At 31.5% G+C, this 16300-nt stretch overlaps 1 protein-coding gene across 2 annotated transcripts in view; it reads right to left on the bottom strand.

The window, feature by feature from the left end:
• The window catches only part of LOC126818150 (regulator of G-protein signaling 22), a 53914-nt gene extending 40088 nt beyond the window's left edge, over positions 1-13826 (bottom strand). Inside the window, exons 1-2 of one of the 2 annotated variants that reach the window (XM_050545367.2) lie at positions 13756-13826; positions 10340-10368 (exon numbers count right to left, since the gene is read on the bottom strand). In XM_050545367.2, coding sequence (XP_050401324.1) covers positions 10340-10368; positions 13756-13786 — 60 coding nt within the window. In that variant the 5' untranslated portion in view covers positions 13787-13826. Of the gene's footprint in view, positions 1-319; positions 581-10339; positions 10369-13755 lie in introns of those variants that run through there. The other variant, XM_050545370.2, reaches the window with a different exon arrangement.
• Positions 13827-16300: the final 2474 nt, after the last annotated feature.

The raw sequence follows: 16300 nt of genomic DNA, 5'->3' as shown, positions 1-16300 counted from the left end.
ATAAAATATAATGATATATATTTAGATAAATTTGGAATATTTGTTATTAATTATGAATTGGATGATATATATGCATAAAAATTTTGAACAAATTTGCTTGTTTTGGCTCATTTTGACCATATCATATTTATATCATCTGCAGGGGATGGCAAAATTTTTAATTCAACACATCTTTGTAATTGAAAAATGTTTGGATTGATATTTCTGTGTAAACTTTCAGAATATTGCCATTTGCAAGGATTTCAAAATCCCTTAAACAGAAATCAGCAGCTTTAAATTTGAAATTCAAGTAAAAATGATCTTAAAATAATTTACTAACCAGTGTCTGAGATCTTATGGTAAATTCCACCATTTTGAAATTTTCAAGCAAAATAATCCAAATCAATTATGAAAATTTGATGGTAATCCTTCATTAGTGAATATTCAATAATCAACTCTACATTTATCCAGTCACTGAATAATAATTTTTAAATTATCTTTTTCCAAACTTTAAAGTGTGCACTAATTATTCCAAATACTGAGATAAAGTCTGTGAAAACACCATGTTTTAATTTACCAATGTTTGCCTATCAACAAGGATTCATTCACTATGTTGATAGCAAAATTTGTAAGTAATAACAATATTGTGTAGTATGTATATAAGGTTTATGTCTAATCTCACCTATAGTGTATACCTATAGGTAACGACCTGACGTTCACCAATCACTTTATAAATTTCCCTATTGACTGGCATTGTGGTATAACACATTCATATCGAAAACTCACTTTACTGTAAAACTCTTTAAGCTCCATTCATTCATGGCTTGTGAATGCATAAGAAAGGTATGAAACATAAGTTAGGAAATAAGGAGCATTAGACTGTATATACAGTCCTTATATTTATTATTAATGCTTTGTTTTAATTTCTGACACAACCATACCAATTTAAGGACTGTATATTTTCAGCAGCAGTGAGTTTTATCATGGAGCGTATATTTTATCATCCAAATTATATGCTGTTTTCAGGTGGATGGCAAATGTTATCGCAAATGAAAATCCACTATTTCAAATTTTTTTATTTAAAATTTCATAAAGATTGTAAATTTTGAATACATGTATTTAGATTTTACTTTACAGCTACATACATATCTTCACATGAAGGTTAGGTTATACTTTACTGATAATAATCCATCAGGATGCAAGTGGTTCAACAAAAAACAAATAGTGATTTTAATTGATAAGTGATATATTAGACTAGAAAGATAGTTTATCATTGGGTCAGCTGATAAACTGAGATCATCTGTATTATAAAGTTACTCTAAGCTTTAACTTTAGATCATCCAAAAGGTGAACTGTGGAGCTACAATCTTGCCAAAATCGTTTTGAAAATGTAAATTTGTATAAATTTAAATTACTTTAGTTTAAATGCATGTTTGAGAGATGTTTAGAAATTGCTATCATAATAAGACAAAAACCAATATGAAATACTGAACTTATACATGTATGTATTGAAGTATTGCAATCCATATATATATTTGTAAGTGAAATCGTGTTCATTACATAGTACACCCTACATATACCATAAGATTTCTCATATTCGGTGTGAAGCATTGGGGTTTTGAGAGGATGAACCCTATTGATTTTCAGTATTCGGCATCCTTCCATTCTCGAGTTACCCTCCTCTCCCAAAACCTTGTGTACACGATAGAGGCTAGTTTTTAAAGTTTTTTCAAATTTGGAGTAAAGTATTAGGACTGTGAGATGATTGATGAACCCAATTGATTTTCAAATTTGAAGTGAATCATTGAGATCGGAGAAGATAAGCCCTGTAGATTTTCAGCAATCTAGGACTTTCTGTTCAAGAGATATATTACATGTTTGGAAAAGCTTGTGAAGACCATAGGGATCAGATTTCTTAAAGGCATAACAGGTCCTTATCAACATCCACATTTTCCTTTCTGATAAGCTGCTGTCTATGCAACTACATGTATGGCAATCTTCTTTTTTGAGACAAAGCTGTTGTGTGGGCATTTTTCTATGCTTTGCATGTTTATCTAGATGAATAATCCTAGTAATTCCAATAACATTTCCCAGAAACTCTCACATAATTACAAAATTTCAAAGTACACAATTCTGCAAATATAAAAAAAAAATAAATGTGCACATCCCCTCATCAAAAACTATCCCTGTTCATTCCTTATGTTTAAAAGAAAGAATATCAAAAACTTACAATTTCAATACATTTTTATATTTCCAAATAATCTTAAAAAGTTTGTAAAGTTAATGTGAAGACTGAAGAACTAAAATCAACTGGGTACACATCTCTACAACAAGAAGTAGGAAGGACCGACATTACAAGCTTTAATTTTGATCAGTATTCCTCATTTATGACTACAGTAATCAAAAAATGAATGTCCTTCGCTTGTTCAAAATAGTGTTAGGATTTCCTTCTAGCCAAACAATACCCACCGGTGTCAAAGACACAAAAAGTAGACAGATTGACAGACACGGGTAAAAATAATAACGATCCCAATAAAATTGGTGTATATAGGCCGATTGAAACATAAGATCATATAATAACATTCAGTAAAGGACTTTCTTCAATAAGCTTTTTATAAATCTATATTATTTCAAACACAAGACATCGACAAAGCTGGTTGAGCAGTAAGGATAACCCCACCATACAGGTGGATTTTAGAGTGTTTACGGTATTTAATCAAAAGAAATGGAAGACATAGTAATTTGTTGTATTGTCAAGCAGGTATTATAGCTTTAAAGTACCCAGGTAATATTCTCTTATAACATTATGACACCTTTTTATTGTTAAAACTCTACTACCCTTGTACCACAGTGTAGTTTAAACAGACATTAAAAAAGGTTTTATATAAGAAACATATTAAGCTGTATCGGAATATGCAAAGCTTTAGAAAAATATATATATAAAAAATATATATATATAAAAAATCAAGCAAAAAGTGTGAAGCGGAGACAATTTCATGATACGGGCAATAACTCTTTGATAAATAATGTGAGTCAACAAAAAGGAGTTATTTTTCATTCTGTTGGTTGATTTTGCAACCTTAAAAGAAAACAAGTCACATTTTACCATAGCAAAACATTGCTACGTAAATTAGTGATTCATTAAGGGGATCTTTAACATACACTTTTTCTTGCCTGGTCCTAAACTATGCACCACTGACAAGGGAAAATCAAACTGGAAAACCCCCAGACCTATTTCTGCAAATACAAGGGTCAAACTGGGGACCTCCTGGTTAGTGAGTCAGTGCTAACTCACTGAGCCACTGTGCCTCCGTCATCAATACTGACTGTCAAGTGCAATGAACTGACAGGTCTATAATGCGATTTTCTCTAGATGTTAACAGTGGAACCATCAAAATATGAATAAAGAAAATAACATCTGGTTTTAATTAAAATGTTCTGTTGACAGGGGCAACAATCTAAAATCTAGTAAATCCTGATTCTAGACTGATTAGATAGACAATATCACCAAGAAAATCAAGACATTTTATTCAGGTTTTCATTTTGCTTTGTTTTCCTTAAAACATGACTATCTAAACAATCTCTAATAGCATAATCTCAAAAATTTGTATCAGGTTTAGGTGACATGGGCAATAACTTTGTTAAAATTTGATTATAAAACCATAGTTAGTTGTTATTAATGTTAGCCCAAAAATCCCAAACATTTGGAGAAACAAAATCTGAAAAGAATACCTCTGATATGTAGAGTATTCACATTTGACAGGAAAAATCAATACAAACCTCTGAATTTTATTGTAGATGCAACTTATGACCATCCAAAGAACCCTGGTACTTTTAAAGACAAATATTGAAACTCTAAGCTTCTTTGATGATAGGACCAAGAATTATGAATAAACACAATGCCCAAATCTGAGTTTCGATAGTGTTTCTCCTTATCACTAGTCAAATAAATTTGAGCAATCCTAAGAATACAAAATAGTACTCTAAAACAATAAAAAATGAGCAAAAGTCACCATTTATAGTAAGCAAAAAATTTAGTTGTTCTTAGCTTCAAAAATATAACGCTATGAATTTTAAATTACTTAATTTAATCAATCTATGTAAACAAAATGTAAAATAATTTAAATAAATTTCTCAAAATTATTATATGCTACATTATGTGTATTCATGTATATTCAAATGCATCAAAATCCTATTTACAGGTAATTCCATATTCATATAACCTTGTATAACAAGGTTTATAATCATTCATTCCAAATACTGTGTCAAGGGGGACAAATCCATATAGCATAGGGATGCAGACTACCATTAATTTCCCCATTGACTTCAATGTTAATTTTAGCCTCTTTGCCCACCTCCAACTTTTCCCCAAATTTTCGTTGGGCTGAATGCTTTTCACTACAGACAGAGGAACAAATGGTCATGTCTTTGCACTAAAATTTTAATGAGGTTGGCCACTAAAATTTTGAGATACACAAACTTGAAGAAGCATACTAAAAACATGTAACTAGTTGCTGTACATATCACCGTAGCGAACCTGATAACCCCGTTATCATTCCCCCTCAAAATAATGAATATTACCAAAACCTGGCAGAAAACCCTCTTCGTCCATTTTAGACCAAAAAATCAACACAATTGGGCATGCAAAAGGGGAGAAAAGAGACAGAGAGAGAATTGCTATAAATAGACGAACTACAATTTGTGGGTACCGAGATGGTGAAATTTAATGGTGGTCTGCCTCCATAGGGTTTCAGACCAGTAATTCTCTCATCGTTGACTTCAATGTTATATCATTTAAACATTTCGATGACATAATCCTTATAAGTTATAACGACAAAGAGCCAAACATGTCACAATCAGCTGATAAAAATATTGAAAGGGAATGACCATCTTAATTGTGAAAGTTGATCGACATCAGTCCAAAAATGGTCAATGCCATTCAGCATCACGAAAGATGTGATCCATTGAAAATTCCTCAACATTCAGCATCCACTAACAGATGATATAAACAAGCCTGTGCCACCTTTAACTGTGGAATACAATTTCTAGATGTGCCTCTTCTTAATCAAATGGAATATATTGGTCTAGTTTTCTTAATTAAATGCTAGAAAACCAATCTAAGTTCATTTGATTATAGATTAAGCCATAAAAAAATAAGAGATGATCAGTGGCTTTAAACAAAATGAATTACCCCAAAAATTTGTGGCATGCAGTTGTGTTTTTTCTCAAGCTTTTTCACTAAGATAACCTAGTGATTAAGATATGTATAGCTAGTACTAATACAAATAAACTAATTCTAAATTAATCTGTATGTGTGTGTGTGTGTGTTATCTAATCTGTGAATATATATAAACGCATGCAGTTGGGTGCAATGTACATCCTGTCATTCTATTTTCAATATAATTTTATTTTTGTATTAGGTATACTTATATTAAAAGTATATAAGACTACATAAATAACATACTATGAATATCTGTGAAACATATTTTGTAAGTAAAACTAACTATCGAAATGCAAGGAAATTTCTTTACATATTGGTAGATCATTTTCTAATCCATATCATATATGTAACAACCTTCCCCAAATCTGGGAACATCTATCATCATAAATTAAAGAAAGCACAATTTTTGCATTGTACCAGTATTTAAAAAAAAAAGATGGCTATAAACAATTTTAGATATTTGATTCAAGTGTAACCATTATGTCATTCTATGTTAAACATATATTATTCTTGGTATCTCAGAAAAGTAATAGTATTTTTTTCTTCACTGATTGATATTTGATGTAGAATTTTATATTTATGACCTAAGCCGATGATTGAGCACATTGGAGATGCTAAGTAGTATTGTACCTTTGCTGTATGATAGGTGCCTCTAAAGAAGATATAAATATTGTTATTTGTTAATCGAAAATCAATTGTTATTAACAAGACTGTGTGACAGAGACAATCTATGATCAACAGCACTATAACAGAAGATAGAACCAGGTTAAGATATAATCTTCAATCAATAATATTTCCAGTCAAGACACTGCTACTGTAGGATCATGTACTTTCAACTTAATCTATGAGGGTAGAATTTAAATCTTGCTTGTAAGATCCCCCCTCCCTCCAACCAACTAAATACATGCTGGATATATTGTCTAAAATATAATTATTGGTTCTAAAAATGTTTAAAATTTCTCCGAGCCGACTAGAATCTTATGAAGTTCTATTTTAGTTTGATTTGGTATAAATCACCATCCACATCGCTGAATAATCTAATTTACAAATTATGTACTAATTAATTATAATCTAACAAATATTATATCCTTTTACCACTTGAATCAAATAATAATTTTATTTCCTGTGGTTGCTATTGTTTATTAGCATTGATTACCAATGATAATCCAACATATTTTTACCATGGCCTAAAGTAATAAAAGTCTCAATATGGATCAGTTAGTATATAGATATAGTATCAATATACAAGCTATCATTTTACAGGCTATATAATAATAAAATCATAAACATGTTATTTTATATATTAATAATCTACTCTATAATAATACAAACTGCAATAGTCTTGAATTAACCATTTGTTTTACCTTAGTATGTATAAACTAGTTTTAATAAAACTGACATTTATTACTTATTAGATTAATTAAAGATACCTTATGGGAGATTAGGTAAAGAGCTGGCAGTTCTCACTATAATAGTTAAAAACTAGATAATGTAAAGGGAATTTGCTGAAAATTTCAGTCAAATTGATCTACTCTGAACTGAGATTTCAGCGATTGAATTTTCGGCCTAGCCTCGATCATCATTACTAAAGTTGGTACAATAAAATACAGTCTCGATTATCCATTTCATGATTAAATCATGAATGGATGTCAAACAGCAAATCGGAACCTAATCCAATAAACATCACAGGATAGCGATGACATCGAGAGTTGAGTATGGTCTGGATAATTTAATTAATGTATAATTAATAATTTAGATAACATTTCAGGTCTAAAAAAAGACCCGCAATAGGCAGATTTAGCTCTTGCATAATGTATGTTTAACATAAGATTAGAATTAAATTATTTTATATAAACATTAAAGAGGGAAAGTAGGCAAGAATTAGACAAACCGCAGTCAAAGTGCAAATAATTATTTATCTTTTCAGCCAGATTTCAGAAAAAATTTTTAAAACTTAAATGCAATCTAGGTAAATATAGATTTTTAGTCCACATACATTAAAAAATAGTCCTATCAAATAGCATATTGGTCCAGTAATTATTAAAAGTGGTTAGTTTGAATGTTATAGCCATTTAAAGACCACATTACTGCCTTTATTTTGTCTAAAGCGGTGGACACACTAGCCGAATGATTCGGCCGAATCAATCGGCGTCGAAATTCGCCTGGTGTGTCCGCTTCACCGAGGCATTCGGCCAAATATAGAATTCATTAGCCAATCACCACTCATATCGAGAAGTCACGTGATAGATTGAAGACATAGACACCGCCATGTTTAATCATGTGACGTGAAAGGTGATGCAATCGACAGGTTGAATCGGGCGAAGCAGTCGGCTAGTGTGTCCACCCATTCGGCCAAATAAAATTCGGTGCCGATTGGTTCGGCCGAATGATTTGGCTAATGTGTCCACTGCTTTAGGACTCCAGCTAACAAATAAAAATTAACTCATTTCTATCACTGGCCATCAAGATCAAGTTGGCATCTAACATCTAAACTCAATATTTTTGATTTAATCCTTTAATTTACTATCTAAATAACTCCTTTTGGACATTATTTTTGTTTTCATCTTGAATAGGGAAAATGACTTTAGCAGTCTAGCATATTGAGACTTTAATTTATCATAAAAGACAACAACAAATATGCAATATTTCATTGAATTCATTTAAAGGAATAGAATGATATAATAAATATTTTTACAGTCTGTCTATACAGATAATAAAAACTCTAAAAGTTTTTTTTATTTCAAAATGTAATAATGGTATTCTATTTCTAACTGTATATATTATATAATAAAAAGAAATATCTATGCTAAAAAAATATACTGAACTTTATAAATCATGAAAAGTTTTTCAATTTGTTAAAAGTAATTTCATAAAAACTTAAAGCCTATGCTAAAAGGAAATTTCTATTCGTAAATTGAAAAGCAATAATGACATGTAATGAATTATTTAAGTGGGGCCATCAGGGGCTTAACTTACAAAGACATAAATCAACATACTATTTGATCTGTTAATCCCAAAAATGGACTCATTTTGAACTGATTAGTGCCGGTGAATTAGTTTTCACCAAGATGTTAAGTGCTCTTATTATCTGTTCACCAACAGTATTTTCTATAGATTATTCAACCTATGGTAAATCAGTTTACATTTATAAAACACACTTCAACAAACATTATCTACACTACAACATTTACCTAGATATCAATTCAATGTTTGAGGTACATTTATATACAGGAAAATTCAAACAGTTTTTCAGTATATAAGTGTATCCAAATCGTTTAGACAGATATATCCATAAATGTACTAAATATGTTACAAAACGCGGCTTTTATAAGAATTTTTTAATAAGTAAATATCAAATTTGTAATTTATATGTTTATGTCCTCTGTAATTTTTAAAGCAAAAGACAAACTTATATGTCTGTGATAAATTGTGAAAGATAATTATAAGGTCCATGGTATGACATAGTAGGAAATGATACATAGCAAATAATACACATTTCAAACAATACAATGGCCATGTTTACTTATTTGTTTTTAGATCCATGAAAATGTAATGTATTTTATACAGCCATTTTTCTGAAAATTTGTTTTGTATTGTGGCCTAGTACGATAATTGAAATTAGCGGTTCCCAGGCAAGATATGCCCACATTTTGCAAGAGATGGACAGAGAATAAGCTAAAAAAGCAATTTTTTCATACAATCAGGGGCCATATTCCAGGAAGTTATGGTCTGAAATGTGCAAATAAGTTTCATCAAAATCGGATAAAAATTGTAACCTCTTGAGGGTCCACAACCTTTGTATTACATACTTTTACACAATTTGTGTACAAGGAGTGGCTATTTTGTCGGGCAGTTTCGTTTCGATTTTCCCGAAATTAGAACTCAACCTTCATTATGGTGGAACGGTGATATATCTAAACAGTTTTCAAAATCGGATAAAAATTGTAACCTCTTGAGAGTCCACAAGCGATTTTTTCATGCAATCAGGGGCCATCACCCAGGAAGTTCCCGTCCAATATGCACAAATATCGAAAGGAGTTGAGATCTTTGGGATATAAACACATATTTTAAGTTTCATCAAAATCAGATAAAAATTGCGACCTTTAGAGGGTCCACAACCTTGATATTACATACTTTAACACTATCTGCGTACATGGAGTGGCTATTTTGTCTGACAGTTTTGGTTCGATTTTCACGAAATTCGAACTCAACTGTCATTATGGTGTAACAGTGATATATATTCGAACGTTTTTTTTTAAATTGGATAAAAATTGTGACCTCTAGAGAGGCCACAAGTTAAAAACATGATTTTTCATACAATCAGAGGGCATAATCCAGGAAGTTACGGTGCGCGAATCTTCAGGTTATAAACATGTATTTCAAGTTTCATCAAAATTATGACCTCTAGAGTGTCCACAAGCTAAAAATGTGATTTTTCGTACAATCAGGGGCCATAAACCATGAAGTTATGGTCCCATACTTGCCAATATCGAAAGGAACCGAGATCTTGGGTTATAAACATACATTTCAAGTTTCATCAAAAATCGGATGAAAATTTTGACCTCTAGAGTGTCCACAAGCTAAAGGCATGATTTTTTTATACAATCGGGGCCCTGTAAAGTGTCCACGAACAAATTGTGGACGTCCAAACGGACAGGGGCGACAACAATATATGTCCACATAAAAATGTGGGTGTATAAAAACCCACCCAATTCTTGTCAGCTTAGTAAAAGGTTTGAGGTATCACACTTTAGATCGAATTCATGACTTGCATATAGGACATAGGTAAAAGGACTTATAATTTAGAACAAATGCATTAAACCTATCGGTCATCTACCTTAACTGTGACTTTGGGTTTCCATTCTAGAAATTTTTTGGAAAAAAAAAAAAACACTAGATCCACATAAAAATGTGGGTGTATAAAAACCCACCCAATTCTTGTCAGCTTAGTAAAAGGTTTGAGGTATCACACTTTAGATCGAATTCATGACTTGCATATAGGACATAGGTAAAAGGACTTATAATTTAGAACAAATGCATTAAACCTATCGGTCATCTACCTTAACTGTGACTTTGGGTTTCCATTCTAGAAATTTTTTGGAAAAAAAAAAAAACACTAGATCTAAAAAATATACTTACAATATCATCATCCTTTATCTCTGGTGGCTCTGGAAAACAGAAATATAACGAAAAATGATTCAAATGAAAAAACTTAAATGTTTTATGACAATAAAAAACAAGATTGATAATTGATCACATCATGTCAAATCACATTTTTACGGACTATTCAGTATGTGATATACCAGTAGTACCAGTCTGGTACCCAAATTGATAACAAAAAACAAATTCACATATTTTCAAAATCAAAATTACTTACTCAGCACCGTATGAATATATCTATGATCCCTTAGAATACAAGACATTCTTATATTTCACATATAACATATATCAATTCCAGATAGCAACACACTCAAAATTATATCAGACACGTATAAACAATATAATATCCACATGAATTTCAGTTACTCAATCGAACCATAAATCACATGGTTATAAAGACATAATAAAAACACTCATTTCCTTTTGCATTCGACCCTCATAATCTGATAAAATTGTCACCTATCTAGAAATTTATAACCAAAAAAATCACTTGTATTTCATATCTCTTCCTCTTTCACTTTTTGTCAAATAGAGAGTAAGATCATTAATTCTTTGAAACCGCATGCATATATTTAATATTGGAACAGTCGTAAAAATGTATATTTAGCATTAATCCAAGCTCTGCGTCAATAAATCATATCTTTGCAAGATAAAAACAATTATTTTTAATGATAAAATAAAGTTGTTCCAATCAATAATGAGTTCTTGTCTCACTTCTGGTACATTGCAGGTCAAACTACACTGATCCTCATTTCCTATTAAATCATGTATACATGCCTGTGTCTATACACCCTTCATTACATAAGGTATTATATTATAATCTATAATCCACAAAACATTTTACACAAAGGATTAACAGATTACCCACAAATAATTTTGAAAGAAATTATGACACTCAATTGTAATAATCATTACACAAAGACACTGTATTGACCAATCAGAGAAATCTGTGATTTCAAAATATCCTTCAGATTAATTCTAACTTTGTTTAAAGAACTAATTTCATCTTTTTCCTTAATGTAATAGGTATACATTGATTGAATGTTGGCAATAATCCCCCCAGTAAAAATCCCACTGATAATAATCCCCACGCCTCCGTAAAACTTCCTCCTTTTGGAAAGTAGGTAAAAATCCCCACTAAGATATTTTTGGAATTGGACCAAGATAAAAAAAAAAAATTTCTCCCAGACTGCAAACACAAAATATGTACTAACATAAAAATACCCCCCAAAAAGATGTTTTGTTTCAGACCCGGTTTTATTAAGATTAAAATCCCCCCCCCCCCAAATGGATTCTGTTAAATTTAACTTTACGAGATTTAATTGATATTCTTGACATTCCCTGGCTTTATTCTAACAGAAGAAACAGAAAAATAACGCCAATTTAAAAATATGATAAGGATAATTTTATTACGAAGAAGCCATAGCCTGTATAATATTTACAGAGAAAGTTGTACAAAAATGTTCATAATTTCACGATAGTATTCCCACAGAGACTGTGTTCATCAATTAATTGTCCATTTCACTTGTCAAATATGCAAAGTTCATCATATTTCATCCCACGGAAATACCAATGTGAAAGCACAGAAACACCAAAGCACAGATAAATAGCATTCAGCAATTAATTGTCCATTTCACTTTCAATTGCAATGGGCTAAGTTTATCTAATTTTCAACCACAGCATGGACCTGATTTGTGGTATTCTGAATTTTTTAAAGAAAAATATTGAAAAAAAAAATAAAATAAATAAATAACTTGGTCAAATTCTTTTTGATTTTTTTGAAGAAAATAGATTAAGGGTGATTTTTACCTACTGTCCAAAATGGGTGATTTTTACTCAAGGATTATTACCATACGTATTAAACCTTGAAAAGCTCTCTCCACAGCTGGATTCAAACAAGGCTTAAATCTTATCTTTGTTTTTGATTTACATGTATATTGTAGGCGGAGTCAATATATGTTACCACCATCTTGTACCCTTTGAAACATGATTACAAAAGGGCTAGGCTTTCTTTGCAAATATATTTGACGTTGAGTTGCAAGATTAGTTCACCATGGTGAACATTGAAGATTAAACAGAGAAAAATCAAACAATCATTCCTGACCACACAAGTTTTGAGGGAATTCCCTTTATTTCAGCAAGCTTTTGGGACAAGTTAACACTGACAAAGCCCTTATTACTTTCCTATAGTGTAAATGGTAGCGTTTGTCTGCTGGCTACTATCTATATCACTGTATTCCTTGACAGATTACCACTAACAAACATTTTGGATTATTACAGTAATCTCAGAATGCACGCTTTAATAAAAGAAACACACAGGACACGATACAATTACTGTTTATTACTGAGCGATGTTTGGACTAGTTTATATCACTGCTTGATAAAGACAAGAGAATCATAGCCCAAACAAGGATTCTATAGACTTTATTAAAGAGAGAAATGGGTTTAATGTCCATTCGACACAAACCAGGTCATTTCGGGACTAACATATATGGTTCAATTTTATTTCAATAATTCGCTTGCGCGTAGGGGTCTTTAGCTGTGGGAGGAAACCGGAGGACCTGGAGAAAACCACGAGGTTGGACAGATGACCCTACTCCTTGTCATGTACAAGCGGGGAATCAAAACCATGCCACTTAATTCAATGACAAACCTTTTGATTTCATGCGCAAGCATTAAACCACTAGACCAACCAACCCCCAACCCCCTAGTTTTTATCAAGCAATGATATAAACTATATGAAACATGTTAAGTATTACTTAATTTGCTTTACTTTCCCAGTAAAAGTGTTCGTTATAATATTGGATGTTCTAATTAGCATCTGATCAATTATTATCACAAACTAACAAGTTGATATTACCAAATCTTTGGTCATACCGTAATCACCCTTGGTCATTGAAATTAATTTCTGTTACATCCAAGATAATTAGATGGCTTGAAACAGACTAGAAATAAATAAACAGTATGTATTCTATAGAATTGTGATCTGTGTATTTCCAGTTAATTCTATAGTATTGTGTCCTGTTATTTCCCATGCCCTCAAGAGGTCACCATGTTTAGTTTTGCACACATCAATCTAAGGATTGATGAACTAGTTTATAAATGGGTCATTTTTGTGCACAGTTTTACATCTTGATTTAAATACATCTGCTTTTTATTCCAGATTCTTGTACAGCATGGATGTTGGTTATTAAAGCATAATGCAATCAAAACATTCAATGGAATTAGGTTCTATCTGTATGGAATATTTACCAGAAAGTCTCAAAGACAATGCTGACAATGTTTTGACTTCGTTTCATAAAATACAATAAATGAAATGAAATGGGGTTTAACGTCCTACTGTTCTACTCCAACTGGACTAATGAAGACAGGTTAATAAAATAGGATTTACTCACCAACACTAACAGAAATTTCTTCGAACTTCATTGTGAAACAACATAAAAATATAAATCTTAATCCATACTGTAATATTCCCAGTAATTTAATCCATGATGCATGTAAATTATATCATTTAATTAAAATTTCATCTACCGTAGGTAATAATCCATTATCTTAAGGTACTGGTAATAGAAAACTACAAAAACAAAAACACTGATCAGTATCATATATTAATCCATAGTTGTATTTAGGAACTTGATAGAGCAATAAACTTCAATACATACCGGTACTTATACATAGAAGAACAATACTAATTTATTTGGGTGATGTTTCCAAGATGTTGAGAGAATATCGCCCTAATAAATTAGTAATTGGTCTTCCATAAGTATGTGTTATAGTTTATTAATATTAGTTTCAATTAAAGATGATCTACCTTTTTGTACAAAGCACAGATGGCAAATAAAAAGATAGGATGCCTGGCAATGAAACATACACCCTCAGCAGTTAAGTTGACCAGGGAGTCAACAAGGGTTGTTGCATATTTCTTTCTTTTGTTGGAAATTAAAACATTTACAACACACTAAAATCTAATTATGAGTGACAACCATAGGCGTACAAGCTGGGGGGGCTGGGGGGGGGGGGGCAGCCGCCCCCCCATTTTGGGCACCAAATGCTGGGAAAATTTGGGCACACAATATTGTACTTTGTCAAAGTTGTATAAAAAAATATTGCGGCCTTGAATGTGTCCAATTTAACAGTGAATTTATTATTATTATGTAACATAACTACATTTTTTGGGCACCAACCACCAACGCCCCCCCAGTCAAAAATTTTCCCGTACGCCTATGGTGACAACCCATTTGGCTTCTAATTCTTCCCCTTATCTAACATTTAGCATACAAAACGTTTAATATCAATTGCCATAATCATTGGAAATCATTGAAAATTGATAGGCTTCTTTGTCTCATGACTTTAAACACTGCATTAAATATAAAGTCAATTGGATGTTATTAACATCCAAGGGCCATAACTATGACATGAATTATCAAAAATCGATGAAAATCAATAGGCTTCTTCGTCTCATGACCTTAAAGACTGTGTAAATTGTTGAATATCAATCAGTAGGATTCTTCGTCTCATGACCTTAAAATTACAATTTCATATTTTCTAAGAAAGTCAAAACATAATTATTTCTATGTCTTTTGCTCAATAGGTTGTCAACTCACAATTATACGCTCATAGGTTACCTTTCTCACACTTAAAAATCTTCACACCGGAAATAATAACACAATTACCCCCAATTACCTCCCTTGTTTTCCTATTCGCCACCATGGAATAGCTATCTTCAAACGTTTGAATTTGAAGTTGAAAATGATATTTTTGCCAATTTCTCAACTGGCAATAGTGATTTATAGGATTAATAGGATTATTCTTTAGCAAGGTAGGACTGTTTATAGATACCACCTGTTTTAGGGCTTTATTTTAATACATTTTAAAAATATAACTTAAAAATATGAAATTGTAACTTTAAACACTGTGTCAAGCGGATATTAATTTTAGCCTCTAAAGTGTCCACAAGATTTTTCAAAGTGATCAAGGGCCATAACTCTGGCAGTAATTATCAAAAATTGTTGAAAATCAACAGGCTTCTTCATCTCACAACCTTAAACACTGTGTATAAATTTAAAGTCATTCGGATATTAACTTTAGCGTCTAGAGTGTCCACAAGATATTTCAAAGAGATCAAGGGCCATAACTTTGGCAGTAATTATTTGAAATTGTTGAAAATCGATAGGCATTTTTGTTTCATGACATTTAAAATCAATCGGATATTAACTTTAACCTCCAGAGCAGTCACAAGATTTGGTTAGAGTGATCAAGGGCCATAACTGGGGCAGTAATTATTTGGAAATTGTTGAAAATCAATAGGATTCTCCTTCTTATGATCTTAAACACTATGTATAAATTTAAAGTTAATCGGATATTAACTTTAGCCGGACCGACCGACAGACAGACGGACGGTGGTGACGACAATATACAACCACATTTCAATGTGGGTGTATAAAAAACAAAGAACTTTAAATGTCAAATGTCACCGAGTGGAAACCAATTTCATGACAACATAACAATATTTGAAAGCAAACATTAGGAGGAAACAAAATGATTTATGGAAATATGGAAAGATGGATGAAAAGACAAGTTTAACATTAAATTAACTAATGCCCATGTGCACACTGTTTTAGGTAGGAATAAAAATATAGAAAATATAACATAAGATTAAAATGGTTCTTTTAACCAATCACATTGACTGTCAATGTACTTGTGTTATGACCTTAAAATTTGGTTTAATATTTCAGTGTCTTAAAAGGTCTTACCCATTCAGACCCTAACAACCATTGTAAATTGAACAAAATAACACATTGTCAAACCAACCATCTTATACGGGTATGCTTTTTAATAATATAATATATCTTTGTTTTACATAGCACACTGAATAAATATAATCTCTTTGTTTAACTAAACATTAGCTTATCACACTACTAAATACACTGACAGACTTGA

This window comes from Patella vulgata, chromosome 4 (assembly GCF_932274485.2).
Source record: "Patella vulgata chromosome 4, xgPatVulg1.2, whole genome shotgun sequence".
NCBI classification, from domain to species: Eukaryota; Metazoa; Mollusca; class Gastropoda; family Patellidae; genus Patella; species Patella vulgata.
Note: the sequence above shows the minus strand (reverse complement) of the source record. Positions and strands in the feature narration are given on the sequence as shown.